The 27,866-nt window shown below is 36.9% G+C and overlaps 1 protein-coding gene across 2 annotated transcripts in view; it reads right to left on the bottom strand.

Annotated features, from left to right (window-relative positions):
* Positions 1–27,866, bottom strand: part of SKAP1 (src kinase associated phosphoprotein 1) — a 286,257-nt gene that overhangs the window by 249,481 nt on the left and 8,910 nt on the right. For both annotated transcript variants that reach the window (XR_013354516.1, XM_077852923.1), the window contains exon 2: positions 3,178–3,283. Coding sequence is in view for 1 of the 2 variants with exons in the window: in XM_077852923.1 (XP_077709049.1) it covers positions 3,178–3,283 (106 nt within the window). In the remaining variant the exon portion in view is untranslated. The remainder of the gene's footprint in view (positions 1–3,177; positions 3,284–27,866) is intronic.

The following is a 27,866-nucleotide window of genomic DNA, read 5'->3' as shown; positions in this document are numbered from 1 at the left end:
AATCACAGGAATTACCATTTTTTAAGATTTTGTTTTACATGGAATATATTATCCTTCATTGGTGATACATGTAAGCCAAAAAACCTAGTATGCAGACAGAGATACAGATAATGATCTTTGTTTGTTTTTAAATCTGGGAGGAAAGAGAACAGCTAAACTACTTGTGCTGAAAAATAGATGAGCACTTGGAGGACATCCATGACTCTTGACACAACTCTCATTTCCTGGGGCTGGTCATGCTAGACAACAGAAAGGTGGCAAATAGCACATTATAACAGTTGTGATGGAGTCAGACACTTTGACTTCTGGCAATTCCATAGCCGTGGCAAACACCACTGAATTCTGAGTCACCATAAAAATTAGGGCCAACTCTTTAGAGTTGACCAAGAATCAGAGGCAGTGGTATTTTCACTACTCTCTACCCTTTTCATTCTCAAGCAGCTCAACTTGAGGAAAGAATTAGAGGAACTGAAGCAAGAAAACAACAAAGATAGAGTGGAAAGTTGCATGTATGTGTGTAAAGGGGATATATGTATATGTGTGTGTATACAGAGTAGTATAGTATTCATATCTATCAAGTGGTCTTCTCAGATTATCCTGCTTGAGATTTCTTACCCACCTTCAAGTAAGTTCTGAAGTGTCAAACCATAATTATAGATAGGTTCCTATACCCCCAAAATGTACCAAACCTTAAAATATCATCACTTTAATATGCCTAAAGATACAATCTTTTAAACAACTTTCAGTGATTCTTTCCATGTTACATGGCAACTTGCCACATACATTTAATTCTCAAGTTTGATGATTTCTTTTCACACCTAGCTTTTTTGGCATGAGATACAATGCCACAAAACAAGAGTAAATGTGGCTGATATTGTACAAGCTTTCAGTATCAATACATATAGTCTATAATGTTGACCAGCCATAAACAGGACTATAGAAGCAATATGGCTGAAGAAGAGCATTCAATAAAACAAGCGTTACATTAACAGAATGATGATTGAATGGGTGGATGTAAGGCAATTTCAAACAGCTTGCCAAAGTAAACTCTCATTTTTCCATTTTCTGGTACAGTATCTAATTTCTGGCTCCTCATTTCCTGCATGATCTGATAATTATGAAATTCTAAATAAAGTGTCATCTTTCTTGCAACAAATCAATGAACAGAAAGCTCCCATCAGATGTTTCCTAAAGCTCCTGCTGATTATTTCCTGAATGTCTATCCCACAAACCACACAGCAAGTTCTTTGAGAACAAGGAACCTTCTCCATCCCATAACAAATACAGCTTCTGTGTGTGTGCATAGACGTGTGCATGTGAATTTAAAAAGAGCACTAAGCTAATGAGGGCACTTGATGGGATGAGCACTGGGTGTTATACTGTATGTTGGCAAATTGAATTTAAATTTTAAAAAGGGAGGGGCGCCTGGATGGTTCAGTGATTGAGCATCTTGCCTTCAGCTCAGGGTGTGATCCTGGGGTTGTAGGATCAAGTCCCATTTCAGGCTCCCCTATGGGGAGCCTGCTTCTCCCTATGCCTATGTCTCTGCCTCTCTCTCTGTGTCATAAATAAATAAATAAATAAATAAATAAATAAATAAATAAATAATTTTTAAATGTTTAAAGGGAATAAATTTAAAAATAAAAAGTAAAAAGAGGACTAATAAGTAATATGCAATTGGTAACAATGAGGAGCCACAAAATCACCATTTATTACAAATTTAAGATTGAGATTTAGCCCTTTCCAAACGCTGTGGTACAAATATGGGAAAAGAGAATTCCTCTTCATTGTATCTTTGTCCATACAGGTGCATAACATTTATTCTTGCATTTCTTATCACAAATTTATATCAATAGCATCATCATTACACAATTATAGTTTGGGCTTCCCTTTCTCTGTCATACAGTTTGAAACAATACCACCTCTATTCCTCAGGCAATCCTTATAATAATCCTATAATGCAAAGTCCAGCTTGTGAAAATAAAAAAATTCTATGGGTTACTAACTAAGCCTTCAGATACACAGGTAAATCTAAATTTATCTACTAATAAAGTAACATTATGGAGAAGTTTGTTTTAAACACTCTTCCAGCATACCAAAAATTATAGATATTCTCATGTTTGCAGAAAGCTCCCATCTTCTGCATTCTGTTTGTTTCAATTATTCAGGGCAACCCAGGCTGATAATTACACAGTCCCCAGTTGCTGAGTAAAAGTGATGCTTAATTAGCCAGCAGGAAAGATCGATTAAGATCCAGCAGGGCATCTTGTGAGGTTCTCTCACATTTCTGGAGGGAATAGATTCTGGCTGTGCCCTTCTAAAGGATAAAACTCCCTACTTCTAAGGAGTTTCAGTGAGAGGTTTCTAAGGTAGATGCTAAGATCAGTCAGGCATACAAATTGAATCCTAGTCATAACCCTACAGATGTTCTCTCTTCTCTAAGAGTACTTAGTTCAAACATTCTGAACCACATTGCCATCAGGTTGAGAAAGCTTAAAATAATACTAAACGTATCCCCAATTCTCGTTCAGTTACCATATTTCAAGCAAAAGATGGCCAGGAAATATATTGCAAAAGAAAATTTTTATTTTTCTCTTCCCCAGGCAAGTATATGTATCTGCCAGATGCTCATTCTAAAAGGCACAAATTAGGTCAAGACCTTTTATTTTAAAAAGTCAATGAACATGATACTCCACACCAGTCTAAGAGTAAAGCATTCCAATATGGTCAAAGAATCAACTGGATAAGTCTGGTTTAAGTTTTCTTTTAGGGAAGGAGATGTAGAAGTAAAATCAGGACCAAAAATTATAACAAAAATTAATTATCTCTAACTCCCTAAGATCTTTCTTAGTAACTTGGACAAGCATAAATGTTTAGCTTTTCACATATTTTGCAGAAGTATTCAATAAAGATAAACATAACAATCTAAAGCTAAAAGTAGATTCATTATCTTAAGATACATAATTATGAAAACATTTTTATTTTGGTAAATTAGTTGCCACTAACCATGCTTGCCTATCTCCAATTCAACTCAGTAAATACTTATTAAACCTCTGTCGAGTATAAAGAACTATAGTAAATATGTTCTACCTTGTTAATTTATATACTATGAAAGCAGATTTTACTGACTATGAATTGTTTCAAAGCTAATGAGAAATGAAATCAGTTTATACAAACCTAGTTTTGATTTGCTGGAAGCCTCGTAGAATATGGTCTCTGTGGTCCCTTGCAGTAGTACTGAGGTTCTCATTCCGCAAACCTTCTGCCAAGAACTCCTCAGCATCTAAAAGAAAAAGAAAGCTGGTCAACAGGAAAGTATTAAGAGATAAATAGGAAAATCTGAAGAATTTAAAAATGAGTATTATCTTCTCTTTAAAAACTTTAAAGTTTCAGGGCATCTGGATGGCTCAGTGGTTGATCATCTGCCTTGGGCTCAAGTGGTGATCCTAGGGTCCTGGGATCCTGTGCCATGTCAGGCTCCTCACAGGGAGCCTGCCTTTCCCTCTACCTATGTCTCTACCTCTGTCTCTGTGTCTCTCATGAAAAAAAAAAAAAACCTTAAAAAAAAATTTTTTTAAGTTTCAAAGCAATATGAATGTACTTAATACCACAGAACTGTGTACTTACTAATGGTTAAAACAGTAAATCTTATGTCATATATATTTTACCTGAATAAAAAATACATAAAACTTTACGTATAACTATAAGTGATGCCTTCTGATAATCCAAGACCTTGCTATAAACTTGGAATGCCAATGTATATATATATATATATATATATATATATATATATATATATATCACAAAAAGTAACTATTTTTCTAAACCATTTTAAAGAAACACTGAAATATTAATTATCTCTGATGCCAGAGGATGGACTGTCAATTTCATAAACCTATAAATATTACAAATCAGTCATAGAAGGTCACAGGACAACACAAGCAAGAAAGAAACACTAGTAATAGAGCTGAAATAAAAAATAGAGCTGAACTACAAAACCGGGAACAAAAAGGGCAGGCATTCAAAGAAGAAAAATTAATTAGCAAATGCATCATCAATGAAAATGACAATGCAACCAAGTGAATGAACTCACATGGAAAAGAAAAATGTATCCAAGAGAAGGAAACTGCAATTAATGTGAACATACATTATAAAATAGGGACATGATAGAAATATATAATATGAAACAAATCATGTTATGTTGAAAGAAATGAGGGGCATCTAGATATTTTCAAAGACGAAGTACATTGATAATGATCACAATTGCCCAAAATACCAGCTACATACTTTATTATGCAAAAAAGGGTTATCATCCCTAAAAAGTATATAAATAACACAGTTAAAATATCCCACCTCCAAAACAGCGCCTACAGTATAAAAATGTCATATATGCTATCAAATCATAATGTTATGAATTTATACAGTTGGGTTACATAAGCATGCTTAAAATTTTGTTTTACATTCATACTATTCAATAACATCAAAACAACAAAAAAATCCTAGATAGCCATCACTAGTACTTTTGGTGAAGTATAAAGTTCTGGAAATTAAAAATCTCACAGAGGAACACCATCAACTTCTAAGGCTTGCATCATGTCTATTGCATATGTTGTTTAATGGGTTCCTTTAAAGTCCTCTGAAGTGTAAAGAATGAGGAAATGAAAAGTTGAATTAAAAGATAAAAATAAATGTCACCTAAAATTCAGTGAATGCAATAAACCTATTAATAAAAGACAAGGACCATATGATCATCTCAGTAGAAGCAGAAAAAGCATTTGACAAAATTCAAGATAAAAAATACCCAGTAAACTCGGAATAGAAGGAAAATTCCTAGGCCTGATAAAGAGCAGCTTCAAGAAAGCCCCACAGCTAACATCATACATAATGGCCAAAGACTGGTGCTTTCCCTTAGTTCCTAAAGATCAGAAACAATATAAGGATGTTTGCTGGGACGCCTGGGTGGCTCAGTGGTTGAGTGTCTGCCTTCGGCTTAGGGCATGATCCTGGGGTCCTGGGATCAAGTCCCACATTGGGCTCCCTGCACTCCCTGCATGGAACCTGCTTCTCCCTCTGCCTGTGTCTCTGCCTCTCTCTTTCTGTGTCTCTCATGAATAAATAAGTAAAATCTTAAAAAAAAAAAAAAAAAAAAAGGATGTTTGCTCTCACCATGAATATTCAACATTATGCTGGTGGTAGCCAGGGCAATTGCACAAGAAAATGAAGGATTAAGGACGCCTGGGTGGCTCAGTTGGTTGAATGTCTCCTTCAGCACAGGTCACTATCCCAGAGTCCTGGACTGAGCCTCCCTGCTCAGCAGGAACTCTGCCTCTCTTTCTCCGTCCACCTCTTCCCCACTCATGCTCTCTGTCTTTCTCAAATAAATAAATAATTAAATAAAACCTGTTTAAAAATTAAAAAAATAGTCCAGATTAGAAAGGAAGAAGTGAAACTATCTCTACTTGCACATTGCATGATCTTGTATATAACAAAACCCACTAAAAACTACTAGAATAAACAAATTCAGTAAGCTTGCAAGATACAAGATTAATATACAAAAGCAACTGTCTTTCTATAAAGTAGCAATGAACAAGCCAAAAATGAAATTAGAAAAATTCCACTTAAGATAGCATAAAACAGAATTAAATACTTAGAAATAAATTTAACAGAAGCAGTGCAAGACTTAAACTCTGAAAATTGCAAAAAAAAAATTGTTAGAAAAAAAATTGTTGGAAGAAATTAAAGATCTAAATAAATGGAAAGACATCCCTGTTCATAGATGAAGACTTATTATTGTTAAGATGGCAGTATTCCTCAAATTGATCTAAAGATTTAATGCAATCCCAATAAAAATCTCAGTTGACTTTTTTGCAAAAACTGATTAACTAATCCTAAAATTCATTTGAAAAGTCAAGGGACCCAGAATAGCCAGAACAACTTTGAAAAAAAAAGAACTTTGGAAGATTCACATTTTTTTAAAGATTTTATTTATTTGAGAGAGAGAGAACGTGTGGGTGAGAGAGAGAGAGCGAGCACAAACAGAGGAGGGGAGAAGGGAGCTCAGGGAGAGACAGAGGGAGAGGGAGAAGCAGGTTCCTTGCTGAGCAAGGATGCTGGGCTCAATTCCAGGACCCTGCAATCATGACTTGAGCTGAAGGCAGATGCTTAACTGACTGAGTCACCCAAGCACCCCAGAATTCACATTTTCTGATTTCAAAACTTACTACAAAGTTACAGTAATCAAGACAATATAGTACCAACAAAGAGATAGACACATAAATCAAAGGAATAAAATTGAAACTTCAGACATAGTCCTTCACACATTTATAATCAATAGATTTTTGACAAGGATGTCAAGACAATTCAATAGGGAAAAAAAACATTTTTTCAACAAATGGTGCTGGAACTACTGAATATCCACATGCAAAAAACTGAAGTTGGATCCCTACCTCACACAATATACAAAATTTCATGCAAAATGGATCAAAGACCTAAATGTAAAATGTGAAACTATAAAATTCTTAGAAAGGAACAAGCATAAATCCTTGTGACCTTGGATTAGGTAATATTTCCAAAATTAGGTAAGTGTCTTAGATGTGATGTCAAAAGAACATGCAATAAAGGAAAAAATAAATTGGACATCAAAAAATTAAAAACTATTGTGCTTCAAAGGATGTCATCAAGAAAGTAAAAAGAACCCACAGGAGAAAATTTTTGCAAATCATATAGCTGATAAGAGACTTATCTATAGAATATATAGAGAACTCTTACAACTCAATAATAAAAAGACAAACAATTCAATTTTAAAATGAGTAAAGGATCTGAACAGACATTTACCCAAGGAAGATATACAAATGGTCAATACGCACATGAAAACATGCTCAACATCAATTGTCATCAGGGAAATGCAAATCAAAACCACAATGAGATGCCACTTCACACTCACTAGGATGCTACAGCCAAAAATATGGACAAAAATGAATGTTGTCAAAGATATAGAAAAATTGGGACCCTCATATTTTACTGGCAGGAATCTAAAATGCTGCTTTGTTAAACAGTCTTGTAGTTCCTCAAAAGGCTAAACAGAGAGTTACCATATGACCCAGTAATTTCACTACTAGATATACGCCCAAGAGAAATGAAAACAAATGTTCATAGCAGCATTATTCCTAATAGCCTGTATGTTCTTTCCCACTTGGGAAAGAACCCAAACGTCCATAAACTGATGAATGAATAAATAAAATGTGATAGATCTATACAGTGGAATATTATTCACCAATAGAAAGAAAATGAAATGTTGATACATGCTACAATATAGGTGAATCTCTGAAATTGTCATGGTAAGTGAAAGAAACTAGTCACAAGGACCACATATTATATAAATGAATTTATATGAAATATACAGAATAGGCAACTCTATAGAAACATAAAGTTAGATTAGTGGATGCCTACAGCTGCAGGAGGGAGGAAGATTGGGGAGTGAAAACTAAGGGTTCAAGTTTTCTTTTGGGATGATGAAAATGTTCTAAAATTTATTGTGATAATTGCCATTGGATTGTACACTTAAAGGGTAGGTTGCATGTTATATGAACTGTATCTCAATGAAGCTATTAAAAAAGAAAAAGAAAGAAAGAAAGAAAGAAAGAAAGAAAGAAAGAAAGAAAGAAAGAAAGAAAGAAAGAGAAAGAAAGAACATCTGTGTATACCTTTCTGAACTTTCAAAATTGAAGAAAAATGAAAACATCCCTCAAGGACTCAGACAAAAAAAATAAGTTGCCTACAAAACAACAGAGTCAAAATGGCCTCTCCACAAAATAAGCATCAGAAAATGAAAGTTTTATAGCTTTAAAGGAAAAATTTTAGGTCTAAGAATAAAATAAAACCAGAACTTAATATTATTTTTTTTAAAGATTTTATTTATTTATTCATGAGAGACACACACAGAGAGAGGCAGAGATACAGGCAGAGGGAGAAGCAGGCTCCATACAAGGAGCCTGATGTGGGACCTGATCCCGGGACTCCAGGAGCACGCCCTGGGCTGAAGGCAGGCGCTAAACTGCTGAGCCACCCAAGGATCCCCCAGAACTTAATATTAAAAAGAGTAAACAAACCTTTCACATCTGAACATTGAAAATACACTCCTACATATGTCATGGGTCAGAGAGGAAATGCAATTACAACATATTGAGAAAATAGCCTGAATAAAATATTATAAGATATAACCAGTATTGTCCTGACCAATTCATAGACTTAAATATTTGTTTCTAGTATTAAATAAGAAAAAAAGCATCAAACTCAAGAAATCAGAAAAGAGCAATAAAACAAGCCTGTGGAAAATAGGAAGAAGGAAACAAAGATAAAAGCAGAATTAATAAATCAGAACAGTGCTCTGTGGAGTCACAACCCTCTGATAAGAAAGAGAAAGAGCAGAGGCAGGTCAATTGAGAGGGACTCTGGGAAGCTCCCTCTGTCCCCTTTGCCTTAATCACAAGCACTGGGCTTTCATCTCTTTATACATTATGATTTCACATAAGAATTTAATTTTGAAAAGAGTTCCATTGCACAACACCTTGGGCAGCCCGGGTGGCTCAGCGGTTTAGTGCCGCCTTCAGCCCAAGGTCTGATCCTGGAGACCTGGGATAGAGTCCCGCATTGGGCTCCCTGCATGGAGCCTGCTTCTCCCTCTGCCTGTGTCTGTCTGTGCCTTTCTTTCTCTGTGAGTATAAATTCTCTCATGAATAAATAAATTAAATCTTAAAAAAAAAACACTGACCTTAGAAACAGTGAAAAAAATGTATAAATACTAAATAAGTGTTTAACAGCTGGAAATTTTCAGAGGTGAGTGGGAAATCCAGTAAATTGATAAAGCATTTGCATATGTAATCAAGGAAAAGGGAAAGAAAGCACAAATATACAGAAATGAAGCAGAATAAAAGGAAGCAACAACAAATACAGTACCTTTAATAATATAATGGAACATTTCATAAATTTGGTGAGATTTCAAGTTATTTTAATTTTCTTCTTTGTGCTTTTATATAATGTGTTTTATGATATTGGTTATCATTTTTCCCCTTTGAAAGTTATTTTCAAAAATAAGGGCCTATGTAAGTAAACAAAATAAAATGCCATGTAAATAAATTTGAAAACCACAGTGAAACAATTTCTGAGAAAAACATAGATTTCTAAAACTGAATTGAGAAATGGAAAACCTGAATCCTGAACAGGCTAATAACCAGGGAAAAAGAAGAAAATTTTGTCAAATTGTTAAAAAAAATAAAAGTTCAGATTCATATAGTTATATAAATGTCATTCAAACTTTTAAGTAATCAATCATTCTCATTCAACATAAACTATCCCAGTGCAAAGAAGAGAAAGCTTCTTTAATCATTTATTAAAAGTCATCATAACTCCAGTTCTAAAAGAGCATAAAAAAGAATCAGTTTAAAGTTAATATAGATATAAAAACCCTAAAAAAAAAAAATAAAAAATAAAAAAATAAAAAAAAAGATATAAAAACCCTAAATAAAGTACTAGTAAGTCAAACGTAGCAGTACATTAAAATAATAATATAAAGTATATCCTTGGAATATAAAGATGTTTGAATATTATTGATGTATTGTGTTTTTTATTTATTAGTTTAAAAAAGAGATCTATACAAGCAGGTTGATAAATGGCAAAGACCTCACCTGATGATGTTTATCATCTATTTGTAACAAAACTGTATTAAATAGAAATAAAAGAATACCTTCTTAACCTAAGAGAGATATATATCCCATTTATGCCTGAAAAACTAAAGTCATTATCATTAAAGAACAAGATTGGTTTGCCAACTACTCCCACTATTAATTAATATTGTTCGGGAGGTTCTAGACAAAAAGAAGCCCAAGAAAGAAGAAAACTGTCATTATGTGTAGATATTATAACCAAATATATACAAGTTTAAAACTATGAACTTAAGGAAAAAAAAAAAACCACTATGAACTTAAGGGATGCCTGGGTGGTTAGGCAGTTGAGCATCTGCCTTTGGCCCAGGGTGTGATCCTGGGATCCAGGATCCAGTCCCGCATCAGGCTCCTTACAGGGAGCCTTTGTCTCCCTCAGCCTACGTCTCTGCCTCTTTCTCTGTTTCTCATGAATAAATAAATAAAATCTTAAAAAAACAACTATGAACTTGAAAGCTTTTAGAAATTGTAAGAATTATAATAGCCAGAAGGAAAATATTTTTTTAAACCTATAGCTTTTTGAGTAATAATAGAATAATTTGTGTTGGGCTAACTTTCAAACAGGTAAGAATTATCAACAAAATATTTAAAAACAATAATTTTTAAGGCACCAAACAGCCAAAAGCAGGCAGAAATTGGCAGGAATTTGATCCCTGAAAGAAAGGAACTGTAAAAAAAAAAAAAAAAAGAAAGAAAGAAAGAAAAAGAAAGGAACTGTAGAATGAGACTTGCATTTTTACAGCTTTTTATCTAAGGGTACACCCAGACCATGTGGGGTCTGGAGTAGCTGAGGAGTACCCTGAGACAAAACTTAGTGGAATGTGGGACAACATCAAAGGTCATTACTTACATGTATTTGGTGTCCCAGAAGAAGGGCAGAAAGACAATGGGTAAAAAAAAAAAAAAAAAAAAAAAAAAAGAGAGGAGGGGAGGGGCAAGATGGCCGAAGAGTAGGGTCTCCAAATCACCTGTCCCCACCAAATTACCTAGAAAACCTTCAAATTTTCCTGAAAATCTATGAATTCGGCCTGAGAATTAAAAAGAGAACACCTGGAATGCTACAGTGAGAAGAGTTCGCGCTTCTATCAAGGTAGGAAGACGGGGAAAATAGAAATAAAGAAACAAAGGCCTCCAAGGGGGAGGGGCCCCGCGAGGAGCCGGGCTGAGGCTGGGGCGAGTGTCCCCAGGACAGGAGAGCCCCGTCCCGGAGACGCAGGAGCTGCACCGACCTTCCCGGGCGGAAAGGGGCTCGCGGGGAGTTGGAGCAGGACCCAGGAGGGCGGGGATGCCCTCGGGCTCCCTGGGACAGTAACAGAGCAACTGCGCGCCCAGGAGCGTGCCCCGAGCTCCCTAAGGGCTGCAGCGCGCACGGCGGGACCCGGAGCAGCTCGGAGGGGCTCGGGCGGCGGCTCCGCGGAGGGGGCTGCGGGGCGGGAGCGCGAATCCAACAGCGCAGGCCCCGGAGCACTGGGCGCCGGAACACAGCCCAGGATCCGGCCTCCCCCCCGGGACAGGCAGAGGCCGGGAGGGCCCAGGACAGCGAGGACGCTCCTGCCCCAGCTGAGCAGATCAGCGGCCCCGCCCCGGAGCCTCCAGGCCCTGCAGACGGAGAGCTCCGGAGTTCCTGCGGGGGCTGAATCCAGGGCTCCAGAGCTGCCGCCGCCACCGTGGTTGTTCCTCCAGGGGCCTCATGGGGTAAACAACCCCTACTGAGCCCTGCACCAGGCAGGGGGCAGAGCAGCTCCCCCAAGTGCTAACACCTGAAAATCAGCACAACAGGCCCCTCCCCCAGAAGACCAGCTAGACGGCCAAGTTCCAGGGGAAGTCAAGGGACTTAAAGTATACAGAATCAGAAGATACTCCCCCGTGGTTTTTTTGTTTTGTTTCGTTTCGTTTCGTTTTGTTTTGCTTTTTGATTTGTTTCCTTCCCCCACTTTTTTTTCCTTTCTTTCTTTTTCTCTTTTTCTTCTTTTTTTTTCTTTTTTTCTTCCTTTTTCTTTTTTCTCTTTCTCTTTTCTTTCCTTCTTTCTCTCCTTTTCCCAATACAACTCGCTTTTGGCCACTCTGCACTGAGCAAAATGACTAGAAGGAAAACCTCACCTCAAAAGAAAGAATCAGAAACAGTCCTCTCTCCCACAGAGTTACAAAATCTGGATTACAATTCAATGTCAGAAAGCCAATTCAGAAGCACTATTATACAGCTACTGGTGGCTCTAGAAAAAAGCATAAAGGACTCAAGAGACTTCATGACTGCAGAATTTAGAGCTAATCAGGCAGAAATTAAAAATCAATTGAATGAGATGCAATCCAAACTAGAAGTCCTAACCACGAGAGTTAATGAGGTGGAAGAACGAGTGAGTGACATAGAAGACAAGTTGATGGCAAAGAGGGAAACTGAGGAAAAAAGAGACAAACAATTAAAAGACCATGAAGATAGATTAAGGGAAATAAACGACAGCCTGAGGAAGAAAAACCTACGTTTAATTGGGGTTCCTGAGGGCGCCGAAAGGGACAGAGGGCCAGAATATGTATTTGAACAAATTCTAGCTGAAAACTTTCCTAATCTGGGAAGGGAAACAGGCATTCAGATCCAGGAAATAGAGAGATCCCCCCCTAAGATCAATAAAAACCGTTCAACACCTCGACATTTAATAGTGAAGCTTGCAAATTCCAAAGATAAAGAGAAGATCCTTAAATCAGCAGGAGACAAGAAATCCCTGACTTTTATGGGGAGGAGTATTAGGATAACAGCAGACCTCTCCACAGAGACCTGGCAGGCCAGAAAGGGCTGGCAGGATATATTCAGGGTCCTAAATGAGAAGAACATGCAACCAAGAATACTTTATCCAGCAAGGCTCTCATTCAAAATGGAAGGAGAGATAAAGAGCTTCCAAGACAGGCAGGAACTGAAAGAATATGTGACCTCCAAACCAGCTCTGCAAGAAATTTTAAGTGGGACTCTTAAAATTCCCCTTTAAGAAGAAGTTCAGTGGAACAATCCACAAAAACAAGGACTGAATAGATATCATGATGACACTAAACTCATATCTCTCAATAGTAACTCTGAATGTGAATGGGCTTAATGACCCCGTCAAAAGGCGCAGGGTTTCAGACTGGATAAAAAAGCAGGACCCATCTATTTGCTGTCTACAAGAGACTCATTTTAGACAGAAGGACACCTACAGCCTGAAAATAAAAGGCTGGAGAACCATTTACCATTCGAATGGTCCTCAAAAGAAAGCAGGGGTAGCCATCCTTATATCAGATAAACTAAAATTTACCCCGAAGATTGTAGTGAGAGATGAAGAGGGACACTATATCATACTTAAAGGATCTATCCAACAAGAGGACTTAACAATCCTCAATATATATGCCCCGAATGTGGGAGCTGCCAAATATATAAATCAATTAATAACCAAAGTGAAGAAATACTTAGATAATAATACACTTATACTTGGTGACTTCAATCTAGCTCTTTCTACCCTCGATAGGTCTTCTAAGCACAACATCTCCAAAGAAATGAGAGCTTTAAATGATACACTGGTCCAGATGGATTTCACAGATATATACAGAACTTTACATCCAAACTCAACTGAATACACATTCTTCTCAAGTGCACATGGAACTTTCTCCAGAATAGACCACATACTGGGTCACAAATTGGATCTGAACCGATACCAAAAGATTGGGATCGTCCCCTGCATATTCTCAGACCATAATGCCTTGAAATTAGAACTAAATCACAACAAGAAGTTTGGAAGGACCTCAAACACGTGGAGGTTAAGGACCATCCTGCTAAAAGATGAAAGGGTCAACCAGGAAATTAAGGAAGAATTAAAAAGATGCATGGAAACTAATGAGAATGAAGATACAACTGTTCAAAATCTTTGGGATGCAGCAAAAGCAGTCCTAAGGGGGAAATACATCGCAATACAAGCATCCATTCAAAAACTGGAAAGAACTCAAATACAAAAGCTAACCTTACACATAAAGGAGCTAGAGAAAAAACAGCAAATAGATCCTACACCCAGGAGAAGAAGAGAGTTAATAAAGATTCGAGCAGGACTCAACGAAATCGAGACCAGAAGAACTGTGAAACAGATCAACAGAACCAGGAGTTGGTTCTTTGAAAGAATTAATAAGATAGATAAGCCATTAGCCAGCCTTATTAAAAAGAAGAGAGAGAAGACTCAAATTAATAAAATCATGAATGGGAAAGGAGAGATCACTACCAACACCAAGGAAATACAAACGATTTTAAAAACATATTATGAACAGCTATATGCCAATAAATTAGGCAATCTAGAAGAAATGGACGCATTCCTGGAGAGCCACAAACTACCAAAACTGGAACAGGAAGAAATAGAAAACCTTAACAGGCCAATAACCAGGGAGGAAATTGAAGCAGTCATCAAAAACCTCCCAAGACACAAGAGTCCAGGGCCAGATGGCTTCCCAGGGGAATTCTATCAAACGTTTAAAGAAGAAACCATACCTATTCTCCTAAAGCTGTTTGGAAAGATAGAAAGAGATGAAGTACTAAAAATTCGTTCTATGAGGCCAGCATCACCTTAATTCCAAAACCAGACAAAGACCCCACCAAAAAGGAGAATTACAGACCAATATCCCTGATGAACATGGATGCAAAAATTCTCAACAAGATACTGGCCAATAGGATCCAACAGTACATTAAGAAAATTATTCACCATGACCAAGTAGGATTTATCCCTGGGACACAAGGCTGGTTCAACACCCGTAAAACAATCAATGTGATTCATCATATCAGCAAGAGAAAAACCAAGAACCATATGATCCTCTCATTAGATGCAGAGAAAGCATTTGACAAAATACAGCATCCATTTCTGATCAAAACTCTTCAAAGTGTAGGGATAGAGGGAACATTCCTCAACATCTTAAAAGCCATCTACGAAAAGCCCACAGCAAATATCATTCTCAATGGGGAAGCGCTGGGAGCCTTTCCCCTAAGATCAGGAACAAGACAGGGATGTCCACTCTCACCACTGCTATTCAACATAGTACTGGAAGTCCTAGCCGCAGCAATCAGACAACAAAAAGACATTAAAGGCATTCAAACTGGCAAAGAAGAAGTCAAACTCTCCCTCTTCACCGATGACATGATACTCTACATAGAAAACCCAAAAGTCTCCACCCCAAGATTGCTAGAACTCATACAGCAATTTGGTAGCGTGGCAGGATACAAAATCAATGCCCAGAAATCAGTGGCATTTCTATACACTAACAATGAAACTGAAGAAAGAGAAATTAAGGAGTCAATCCCATTTACAATTGCACCCAAAAGCATAAGATACCTAGGAATAAACCTAACCAAAGATGTAAAGGATCTATACCCTAAAAACTATAGAACACTTCTGAAAGAAATTGAGGAAGACACAAAGAGATGGAAAAATATTCCATGCTCATGGATTGGAAGATCTAATATTGTGAAAATGTCAATGTTACCCAGGGCAATTTACACGTTTAATGCAATCCCTATCAAAATACCATGGACTTTCTTCAGAGAGTTAGAACAAATTATTTTAAGATTTGTGTGGAATCAGAAAAGACCCCGAATAGCCAGGGGAATTTTAAAAAAGAAAACCATATCTGGGGGCATCACAATGCCAGATTTCAGGTTGTACTACAAAGCTGTGGTCATCAAGACAGTGTGGTACTGGCACAAAAACAGACACATAGATCAATGGAACAGAATAGAGAACCCAGAAGTGGACCCTGAACTTTATGGTCCACTAATATTCGATAAAGGAGGAAAGATTATCCATTGGAAGAAAGACAGTCTCTTCAATAAATGGTGCTGGGAAAATTGGACATCCACATGCAGAAGAATGAAACTAGACCACTCTCTTTCACCATACACAAAGATAAACTCAAAATGGATGAAAGATCTAAATGTGAGACAAGATTCCATCAAAATTCTAGAGAAGAACACAGGCAACACCCTTTTTGAACTCGGCCACAGTAACTTCTTGCAAGTTACATCCACAAAGACAAAAGAAACAAAAGCAAAAATGAACTATTGGGACTTCATCAAGATAAGAAGCTTTTGCACAGCAAAGGATACAGTCAACAAAACTAAAAGACAGCCTACAGAATGGGAGAAGATATTTGCAAATGACATATCAGATAAAGGGCTAGTTTCCAAGATCTATAAAGAACTTATTAAACTCAACACCAAAGAAACAAACAGTCCAAACATGAAATGGGCAAAAGACATGAAGAGAAATCTCACAGAGGAAGACATAGACATGGCCAACATGCATATGAGAAAATGCTCTGCATCACTTGCCATCAGGGAAATACAAATCAAAACCACAATGAGATACCACCTCACACCAGTGAGAATGGGGCAAATTAACAAGGCAGGAAACAATAAATGTTGGAGAGGATGCAGAGAAAAGGGAACCCTCTTACACTGTTGGTGGGAATGTGAACTGGTGCAGCCAATCTGGAAAACTATGTGGAGGTTCCTCAAAGAGTTAAAAATAGACCTGCCCTACGACCCAGCAATTGCACTGTTGGGGATTTACCCCAAAGATTCACATGCAATGAAACGCCGGGACACCTACACCCTGATGTTTCTAGCAGCAATGTCCACAATAGCCAAACTGTGGAAGGAGCCTCGGTGTCCATTGAAAGATGAGTGGATAAAGAAGATGTGGTTTATGTATACAATGGAATATTACTCAGCTATTAGAAATGACAAATACCCACCATTTGCTTCAATGTGGATGGAACTGGAGGGTATTATGCTGAGTGAAGTAAGTCAGTCGGAGAAGGACAAACATTATATGTTCTCATTCATTTGGGGAATATAAATAATAGTGAAAGGGAATATAAGGAAAGGGAGAAGAAATGTGTGGGAAATATCAGAAAGGGAGACAGAACGTAAAGACGGCTAACTCTGGGAAATGAACTAGGGGTGGTAGAAGGGGAGGAGGGCGGGGGGTGGGAGTGAATGGGTGACGGGCACTGGGGTTATTCTGTAGGTTGGTAAATTGAACACCAATAAAAAATAAATTTTAAAAAAGTCAAAAAAATATATAATAAAAATTATCACCAATTAATAACTGCCACAAAATTTTAAACTATCAAAGTATAAAATAAATGCCCTAAAAGCAAAGAAAGAAAGAAAGAAAGAAAGAAAGAAAGAAAGAAAGAAAGAAAAGAAATAATAGCAAAAAATTTCCCAAGTTTGGTAAAAAAAAAAAAAAAATCAATCTACATATTCAACAAGCTCTGTGGATGTCAAATAGGATAAATATAAAGAAAACTAAACATAGGCTTATTATAATCATACTGCTGAAAACCAAAGATAAAGAAAAAAAAATTCAAGGAAGGCAGAGAAAATGACTTATTACATATAGGAGAATAGGATAGGAATAAGAGTGACTTTTCATCAAAAATAATGGAGGCCAGAGGATACTTTATTTATTTATAAAGATTTTATTTATCTATTCATGAGACACAGAGAGAGAGAGAGAGAGAGAGAGAGAAGCAGAGACACAGGCAGAGGGAGGCAGGCTCCATGCAGGGAGCCAGATGCGGGACTCGATCCCGGGTCTCCAGGATCACGCCCTGGGCCGAAGGCAGGCGCCAAACCGCTGCGCCACCCAGGGATCCCTCAACCCAGAATTCTATATCCAGTGGCAATAGTCATCAAAATGTGAAGGCAAAAAATAAAGACATCTTTCAGATAATGAAAAATGGGAAAAAAATTTTTTTGCTAGGAAACTGCACTGGAAGAAATCCAAAGGAAATTCATTGAGCTGAAGGGCACAGGTACCAGTGGAAAACTCAGATCAACAGGAGCACCAAAATGCTAAGTATTTGGGTAAATATAAAACATTATCATTTTTTTCTCTTCCTTTTAATTTTTTCAAAAGATAGCTGGCAATTTAAAGCACAGATAAATACTGCATTTTGCAGTTTATAACATATGTACATGTAAAATACATAACAACAATAGAATAGAGGATGAGGAGGTGGGTAAATGAAACCCATTTAGTGGTACAATACTAACTCTAAGTAGACTGATAAGTTTTGGATATTGTAATTACTGAAGCAAACCTAATAAAATAAAATATAGAGGTATAGTTTTTAAGAAACAGAGAAATTAAAATGGAATACTTAAAAGCATTTGATATATTTTTAACAAGGCAAGTGTAATTAAAAACTGTGACTAAAAAATAAACAGTAGACCCTAGGGAAGCCTGGGTGGCTCAGCGGTTGAGCATCTGCCTTTGGCACAGGTCATGATCCTGGAGTTCTGGGATCGAGTCCTGCATGGGGCTCCCCACAGGCACCTGCTTCTCCCTCTGCCTGTGTCTCTGCCTCTCTCTGTAACTCTTATGAATAAATAAATAAAATCTTTAAAAAAAATAAATGGTAGACCCTAAATCCATTCATAACAATAGTTATATTAGATATAAATGAACTAAACACTCCAATTAAAAGGCAGAGAATGTTTGGGGCACCTGGGTGGTTCAGTCAGTTAAGCATCCAAATCTTGATCTCAGCTCAGGTCTTTTTTTTTTTTTTTTTTTTTTATTGGAGTTCCATTTGCCAACATGATTGAGATCATGAGGGGTCTTGAGTTCAAGCCCTACATTGGCTCCACACTGGGCATGGAGCCTACTTTTTTTTTTTTTTTTTTTTTGTAAGTAGAGAATGCTTAACTGAATAAAAATGCAATAATGTGCTGTCTACAAGAAATATACTTCAAATACAAAGACACAGATGGCTGAAAATAAAAGGATGGAAGTGACATAGAAGCAAACAGCAAGCATAAGGACAGCTATATTAATGTCAGACAAAATAGCTTCAAGATAGTATTACCAGAGATAAAGAGGGATATTTCATTATGATAAAAGGGACAAGTCATAAGGAAGATATAATCATAGATGTATATGCACACAATAATAAGAACTACAAAATACTTTAAGCAAACTCCTACAGGACTAAAGTGAGGAAAAGACATGTCTACAATCATAGGTGGAGATTTTACCACCTTCTCTCAGAAACTAAAAGAACAGCTAGACAGGGCAGCACTGGTGGCGCAGGGGTTTAGCGCCACCTGCAACCCAGGGCGTGATCCTGGAGACCCTGGATCGAGTCCCACGTCAGGGCGTGATCCTGGAGACCCTGGATCGAGTCCCACGTCAGGCTCTTTGTATGATACCTGCTTCTCCCTCTGCCTATGTCTCTGCTCTCTCTCTCTCTGTCTCTATAAATAAATAAAATCTTAAAAAAAAAAAAGAACAGCTAGACAAATAATCACTAAGGAGATAGAGAACCTGAACAACACTATCAATCACTTTGACCTAATTGACAGCCATAGAATGATATATACGTTTTTTAAATGTGCAAGGAATGTTCATCAAAATATACCTTATTCTGGGCCATAAAATAAGTCTTAACAAATGCCAAAACTCTAAAACCTTACAGAATATGTTTCTTGACTACAAAATAATTAAGTTGGAAATTAGTAACAATGGGATATCTAAAAATATCAAGAATTTGAAATAGCACAAAGCAAAGAAGAAATAGTCTTATTTGAATAAACTAAATATTTCAAATGGGATGACTATAAAATACAACAAATCTAAATTTATAGGATTTATAGATTCCTGTGCTTCAGGGAAATGTATAGCTTTAAATGTTCTGTTAGAGAAGAAGGAAGTTTTAAAATTAGTGATCTAAGTTTTCACCTTAAGAAACTAGAAAAATAAAAGTACATTAAATCCCAAATAGAAAAAAGAAAATAATAAAGATAAGGACAGAAATCAATTTAGAAAGAAGAATAAACATTGGTTGGTTCTTTTTAAAGACCAATAAATTTGATGAACCCCTAGCAGGTTTATCAAGATCCATCAAAGGAAAAGAAGGAAACACAAATTACCAATATCAGGAATAAAGAAGGGATATTTACAAAAATCTCAAAGAAGTTAAAAGAATAATAGGGGAATATTATCAACATCTTTTTGCCAATAAATTTGACAACTTATATTAAACTGACAAATTCCTTGAAAAACACAATTTACCAAAAAGTATACAAGATGGAATACAAAATCCAAATAGCCTTGTATCTATGAAAGAAATTGAATACATGGTTTTAAAAAACCTTTTCAGAAAAAAAAGTCAGGCCCAGATGATTTCACAAGTGAATGCTATCCAATATTTAAGGTAGAAATAATACCAATCTTACACAAACTCTTACAGAAAATAGAATAGGGTGGACACTTTCCAGTTTGTTTTATAAACCAGCAAACTCTGATACCAAAGTTCGTAAAGACATTAACAGAAGAAAATTACAGGGATCCCTGAGTGGCGCAGCGGTTTGGCGCCTGCCTTTGGCCCAGGGCGCGATCCTGGAGACCCGAAATCGAATCCCACATCGGGCTCCCGGTGCATGGAGCCTGCTTCTCCCTCTGCCTGTCTCTCTCTCTCTCTCTCTCTCTCTCTCTCTGACTATCGTAAATAAATAAAAAATAAAAATAAAATTTTAAAAAAAGAGAAGAAAATTACAGATCAGTATATAATGCATTCACCCTTCAATTCAGAAGATAATGCTATTCACATAGTGAATGTGATCTGAACACACTACTCACCATTGAAGAGGAAAGAATTTAAAAGGTCCCTCATATATCACCTCCCTCATTTAACCAAGCTTACCATTCTATCTTTTTTTTTTTTTTTATGATAGTCACAGAGAGAGAGAGAAAGAGAGAGAGGCAGAGACACAGGCAGAGGGAGAAGCAGGCTCCATGCACCGGGAGCCCGACGTGGGATTCGATCCTGGGTCTCCAGGATCGCGCCCTGGGCCAAAGGCAGGCGCCAAACCGCTGCGCCACCTAGGGATCCCGCTTACCATTCTATCTGATGGGTTTTCTGTTAACTGATCAACCTCTTTAAAACAAAATTTTTCTAAAATATAAATGTCATATCACACCACCTCAGGAAACAATGGGCTCCCTATGACATAGGGAGGTAGATACTAATGTCCCAACTTCTAAATGAGAAAACAAAGGTTAAAAAAACTTGCTCCCAGGTTACACACCTAGTAAGTGGCTCAGCTGCGATATGAACCTAAGCAGTCTGGCTCCACAGTTTGAGCTCTTAAACACTACTCTGTGCTGCTCTTCCCAATATATTAATGTAGTAACATAATTATAGGAAAATAAATTGACACATCCATATTTGAATACCATGCAACCATTAAAGTATTCAGATAGATTGAAAGAGGAAAAAAAAGAAATTTCTCAGATTTAAGAAACATATTTTACCTTTCCATTTAATAAAAAAGGTATTGCTGGGGCACCTGGGTGGCTCAGTTGTTTAAGCACTGCCTCTTGCTTTCGGCTCAGGTCATGATATTAGGGTCATGGGATTGAGACCCCAGTGGGGCTCCATGGTCAGTGGGGCATCTGCTTGGGATTCTCTCTCTCTCTCTGTCTCCACCTGCATTCTTTCCCTCTATTGCTCAAAAATAAATAAATAAAATCTTAAAAATTAAAAAGTACTGCTTCTCACTGTAGAAAATTTGGAAGATACAGAACTTGACATAAGGAAGAAAATTGCAATTACCTGCAATCCACCATTCTTGCCAATTTTATTCTCTGCTAACATGACCTTTTTATCTTCATTTACAAAAATAAGAGCTCAAATGTTCTGATGTTTTTACATTCAACATTGGTTATTGGCCATATTATAGAGCCATATAATGAAATATTGTATAACCATATAATGAAATATTGTATAACCATATAATGAAATATTGTATAACCATTTTAGCATAATATTCATCATGAAATTAAGGAATTCAGAAAATAAAATAAATCATCTTGATATTATATAAGATCAACTATATAGCATTTTGTACTTTTACCCTCCTTACTATATTCTTATAAGTAAAATATCCTATGTAATTATATCTGTATAAACTAAAATTGTTAAAAGAACATCAACAGGATATAATTATCCCCCAATTATATCATTAAGAAAACCTTGATATTTTTATTTTGAGTTTACTTTTTAAGTTTCACCTCAAATTATTTTTTGAAAGGCTTCCTTTCCAAATGCTTTAGGAATTCACATTTTAATTTAAGTACCCATTCCTTCATGTGAAAGTATCATCTACTCAGGAATAAAATACATAAAGACAACCTCTGCTGTCTGTCTCATCTATTTTTAAAAATCAGATCTAAATTTACACCCATATCTTATTAGATGAACAAGTGTAAAACAAGAAAAATATAAGTAAGTTATAAGCAAGGGCTATATGAGGGGTTATATATCCAGTATTATACACACTTGGCTACTCATTTTATGAAGCCATCATAACCCTGACATCACAACTGGATAAAGATATTAAGGAAAGAAAATTATAGCTCAATATATAATACATTTGTCTTTCAATTTAGAAGATGCTGCTGTTTATAGTGATTGTGACCTGAAGGTGCCTGAGCAACCCAGCTCAGAAACCATCACTCACCACTGAATAGGAAAGAGATTTTAAAAGGCCACTCAACATATCACCTTCCATATTTAACCAAGCTCACCAAGCTATCTGTAGGTCTTCTATTAAGCAATCAACCTTTTACAAACAAGAACTCTTCTATAAACATCACATCCTGCCACAATAGGATGCCTTTGGCTCCTGCAATTGCAAAACCCAGCATGAAAAACAACACTGTGTAAGAACATTCCTGAGGTACCTCTGACACCACAGCTCTCACTATATATAATACTCGATGTTACAGGGTCTGCACATCATTACCTTCAGCTGGTAAGTAAGCAATATGAACCATATGGTGTAAATGTCTTCACATCAAAGAGAAAAGACAAAATCAGAAACATACCATCAACAATACCACTTTTTCCTAAATGTCTTCATCCTTCAACAAATATTTTTGAGTACTTAATACTAGGTACTGAAAAAAGTGAGTAAGATAGATCTAAACTCTATTGTAAGAGTTTGCAGTCTAGCAAAGATTTTAGACTTAAATAGGCTATTAAAATGAATTGTGAGTTTTAATAAGAAAAGTAAGAGAGGCACAGGCCCATGGTAAGGCACCTTGTCTAGGGAGGAAAGTAAATCAGAGGACACTCTTAGAGAACTGACCTTTTACCTGAAATTCCCAAATTAGCAGGCCAAGTATGTATGTTGTGGGTAAGGGCAATGTGGAGTTGGTGGAAGTAGGAAAGAATGGCATAAGCATGGGAACATCATGTGCAAAGGTCCTGAGGTGATAGATCTCAGTTCAGTTGGAGAGACTGAAAGAATTTCAACTTAGATGGCAGAATACAAAGGTTAGAGGTGAGAGGGATAGTGGTAAAAGATTACTTCAGAAGGTAGCTTTGTAGCAATATACAGTGTTTGCACTAAAAGAAATATACGATGATTTTTTTTAAATTTTTATTTATTTATGATAGTCAAAGAGAGAGAGAGAGAGAGGCAGAGACACAGGCAGAGGGAGAAGCAGGCTCCATGCACTGGGAGCCCGACGTGGGATTCGATCCCGGGTCTCCAGGATCACGCCCTGGGCCAAAGGCAGGCGCTAAACCGCTGCACCACCCAGGGATCCCAATATACGATGATTTTAAGTCCCATATTTAAAAGATAAACTCAGCTCTGGCAAAGATACATCTTTTTATAACTCAGAGCTTCCCTAAAACACTGATTCCCTCAACTTTCAGGCAGCTTACATCTATGCCAACAAGTCAAGAGTAGGAAAAGAAAACAGAAGGCAACAGAGGGTATGCAGAAAACTGTAGACATAAAATGATTATTGCACCCATGGGAAGGACTGCTACAGGATCTAAGCCCAGCTAAAAAGATTCTTGACAGAATGAACCCCAAACCACTAGGTTTTGTAGACAGGTGAAAAGTTCCTGACATTCTCCCAAATATTTGGCCTTGTTCATTTACAAGGTTACTCTTTTGTTTGTTTGGAAGACAATTATATCCTTTGGGTCACATTTTTTACTACTAAGATATCTGGGTATTTTTTACATTAAATTAAATATCACAACTATTCCCTTTAAGTTACATATTCTTATTTTACAGAAGAAACCAGCCTGGTTGCTAGTCCAACTTCTAGAAGTCTCTTTGACAGCTTCTGGTAGAAATGAACAAAAACTCCTGATTACCCGTCACAGGTACGCTGAAGACATCAGATCATTTGGATTTCTGCAGTCACTCTTAAATGTCTTGCTAAAATTAAACCCCTAAATTTCAGTGTTTCATTTTTTCTAACTCAATAATGGAAGCCTTCATGGAAATCTTGTATATTTTCATACCAATTAAATAAAAGTAACTTAGTGGGGAAAAATGACTTTCAGCTTGTTTAAAACTTATTTTAAACTTGGTAATACGTTTTTGATCTGGCATTTTATAATCCTTAAGGCATATATATTTTTTGCCCTTTGTTAAGAGCTAAATTTATTGGCAAGGCTAACATCATACCCACCAGCTTTGTTATGACTTGCAGGAAGTTGTCAGCAAACAACAGAGAAACTATCAGCATGTTCTGGTTGTGGTTTGGTTCAACCTGCTGATTGTTTCTGCCCCATGACCCAAGAAGTGTGTGATGTTTATATTTTTAATTCTCCTTCTACCTCCTATGAGAAAAATGACATAACCTGTATACTCACAGCATAGACAGAACAAAACAAAAACCAGAAACTAAAACACAGAGAGCACTTTAGATTAAGTTTTAAATAGTGGCCAAACTAAAATTCTAGTTAACACATTTGCAATCTTCATTTGAGTGTCTAAAAACTTATCCTACAGAAATATCTGCCCATGTGCACAAAGATGCACATTATAAATATGTTCTCTACAGCACTGTGGAAATATAAAAAAAATATTTTTTAGTTAAATAGTTAAATAAAATTTGAAACACCATGCAGCGATTTATATATATATACATGGATAGATGGATTCAAATGGAAAAGTATACAACACTACTATGTTTTAAAAAATTAAGTAGTGGGGGATCCCTGGGTGGCTCAGCGGTTTACTGCCTGCCTTCGGCCTGGGGCGTGATTCTGGAGTCCCGGGATCTAGTCCCGCATGGGGTTCCTTGCGGGGAGCCTGCTTCTCCCTCTGCCTGTGTGTCTCTGCCTCTCTCTGTGTGTGTCTCTCATGAATGAATAAATAAAATATATTTTTAAAAAATCAAATAGCCTAACATATTTCTATGTTATGTAAACATTCCACAATAAAAATATATCCATGAGAACTCTCATACACTGCTGGCAGGAGCATAAAATAAGACAATTGCTTCGGGAAACTGGAGTTTCTAATAAAATTAGACATATACCTACCCTATGACCTAGTAATTCTATTCCTAGATATTTATCCAAGAGAAATCAGTGCTTATGTTCACAAAACAAATTATACAAGAATGTTCATAGCAGCTGTATTCTTAATAGCCCAAAACTGAACAACTCAATTCCATCAGCAAAAAAAATAAACAAATTATAGAATATTCACACAATGGAATACTACTTTGCAAAAAGAATAAGATAGAACTGATGCACAGAACAACATGGATAAATCACAAAAATATGATGTTGAGGACAGACACAAAAGAAATCCTACTGATTTATGAAGTTCCAGAACAGCAAAACTACTCCATGATGACAGAAGTCAGAAGAGTGGTTGCCTCTGGGGAGGGCTATTGACTGGAAAGGAAACTTTCCAAGGTACTGGAAATGTTTATATCTTAATCCAGGTGTAATCACACAAGTGTATACCTATATTAAAACCATCCAGTTGTAACACTTAAGATTAGTGCATTTTATATGTATAAATCATACCTTAATAAAGTACAGGGAAGGAAGGGAGGGCAGGAAGAATGGATGGATGGGTTAAAGGATGAAGAATCTCACACAAAAAGTTATCAGAAAGGAAAATTATTGGGGCATCTGGGTGACTCAGTCAGTTAAGTGTCTGCCTTTGGCTCAGGTCATGATCTCAGGGTTCTGGGATCAGGCCTCATGTTGGGGCTCCCTGCTCAGCAGGAGAGCCTGCTTCTCCCTCTTCCTCTGCTCCTGCTGGTGTGCTCTCTCTCTCTCACTCATTCTGTCTCCCAAATAAATAAATAAATTCTTAAAAAAAAGAAAAGAAAAGAAAATTATTTTAAAGACTGTGATTTTTTAAAAAGATTTTATTTACATATTTATTTGAGCAAGAGAGAGAGTGCGAGTGAGGGAGGGAGAGAGAGAATCTCAAGCAGACTTCATACTGAGCATGGAGGACAATGCGGGGGCTTAATTTCTGACCCTGACATCGTGACCTGAGTCAAAACCATGAGCTGGGTGCTCAACCACCTGAGCCACCGAGGAGCTCCTAAAGGCACTATGATTTTAAGGAGGTTTATTATAGTTCAGTTAAGAGATTTTCTGCATAATATTGAACAAAAACAGCCAGATACATGAGGACCTATGTATGACTGAATAAGCAAAACTTGAACTTTGCTGTTAGAAATTAGAGATGTGTTTGCCTATAGGTGTGAGTAGTTACTGAAGGACACGGGGGTCTCTGGAAATTTTGGTAGACAAAGTCTTGCTTTTGTTTAGGGGATGTGTTCTCTTTCTGAAGATTCATTGAGCTGTATATTAGTGATTAAGCATTTTTCTGGACATATATTGCATTTAATAAAAACAACCAAAATAAATCAGACAAAAAGATATTTTTATTAGCTAAATACCCCTAGCATACTTCACATACTAATTTATAAGATACACTACCTTAATTAATTTCAACTCAACTATATGCCACCAGACACATTTTAGCAAAGCTTCTATTATGTGAATTAAAACCTTGTTTCCCTGTAACATCCTAATATTAGAATATCACCAATGTTAGGAGGAGACCCTAGATGAGAATTTAAGTAACTCATAAATGATTTTATCAAGCCCATCAGCCTTCAGGAAAGCTTGTTCTCTGGATGTTAAGACCACTTTGTTCCCAAGCCCACATCTGTCCTATCTTCCATGTAAAAGCTGGATAGTAAAATTTAAACAGTGGAACTCAAAGACTCCAAACTTGAAAATCCATCTGTTATAATCACCTAACCTAAAATGCTGCACTGACAAACCAGAAAAGCAAGCAATGAACTTGGAAACATAGGGGAAATAAATATGAATAAATGTAGCAGAAATTATAGGATTTCTGTAGGGTGTAATGGCTTATAACGTGAAAAAATTACATCTATGATAGTTATGTCAATATGTAAAGATTCTCAGATGATGGTAAAACTTGAAACTTACCTTATTTTTCCAATATTTAAAATGATTGAAAATTGTTTAAGTGCTACACTTATATAATGAGGTACAAATGTTATTATCTTAATAGCTGGCACCAGAATTCCTCTTAGAGAACTGTCACCGTTTGGAAAAATAACTTGTTTTTCTGTGTGTAGGTGGTTGCGGGGAACCTAAACAATAAGCAAATAGCTAAACTATCTTTTCAGATGGCAAGGGAAACAGAGTTGGGTTTTTTTTTCTTTTTGTTTTTTTGGTTTTGCTCCAGATACAATAAAGGGAGAAAGTACATGTGAGAAGGCATAAGGCTGAGAACCACATAGGGTGAAGGGCCAGAGGGCACCATCTGATGACTGGAATAGCAAAAGGGTTTAGGAATCAGGATGACTAATATTCAAATTGAAATAATTTGCATTACTGCTATGTAAACCCCTCCTCCCTCTCCCTGTACCCCCTGAATCTCCAGTGATGTCTTCTACTGTCACAGGGGCTTCACACGGGTAGGCTTTTGTGGAAACTGAGGAAAAGGATATGTCTGGACCAAGGTTTCTCAACCTTGCACTACTGACATGTGAGGTGGTATAATTCTTTCATTGTGGAGACCGTCCTATGCATTGTAGGAAGTTTAGTAGCATTCCTGGCATCTACCTACTGGATGCCAGTGGCATCTTCCCCAGTTGTGAGAACAAAAAACGTATCCCATGTATCACCAGAAGTCCCCTGAGAGACAAAATCACCCAAGCTGGCTGTTTATGCCACAAGTTTATGCCTACAACGCAACGACTCGAGGCAACCAAGAGCTCAGAAGGAAAAGCAATCCTGAGAATGCATGCTCCT

This window comes from Canis aureus, chromosome 16, assembly GCF_053574225.1.
Source record: "Canis aureus isolate CA01 chromosome 16, VMU_Caureus_v.1.0, whole genome shotgun sequence".
Taxonomy (NCBI): Eukaryota; Metazoa; Chordata; class Mammalia; order Carnivora; family Canidae; genus Canis; species Canis aureus.
The sequence above is the reverse complement of the archived record's forward strand: the minus strand, read 5'-3'. Positions and strand labels throughout refer to the sequence as shown.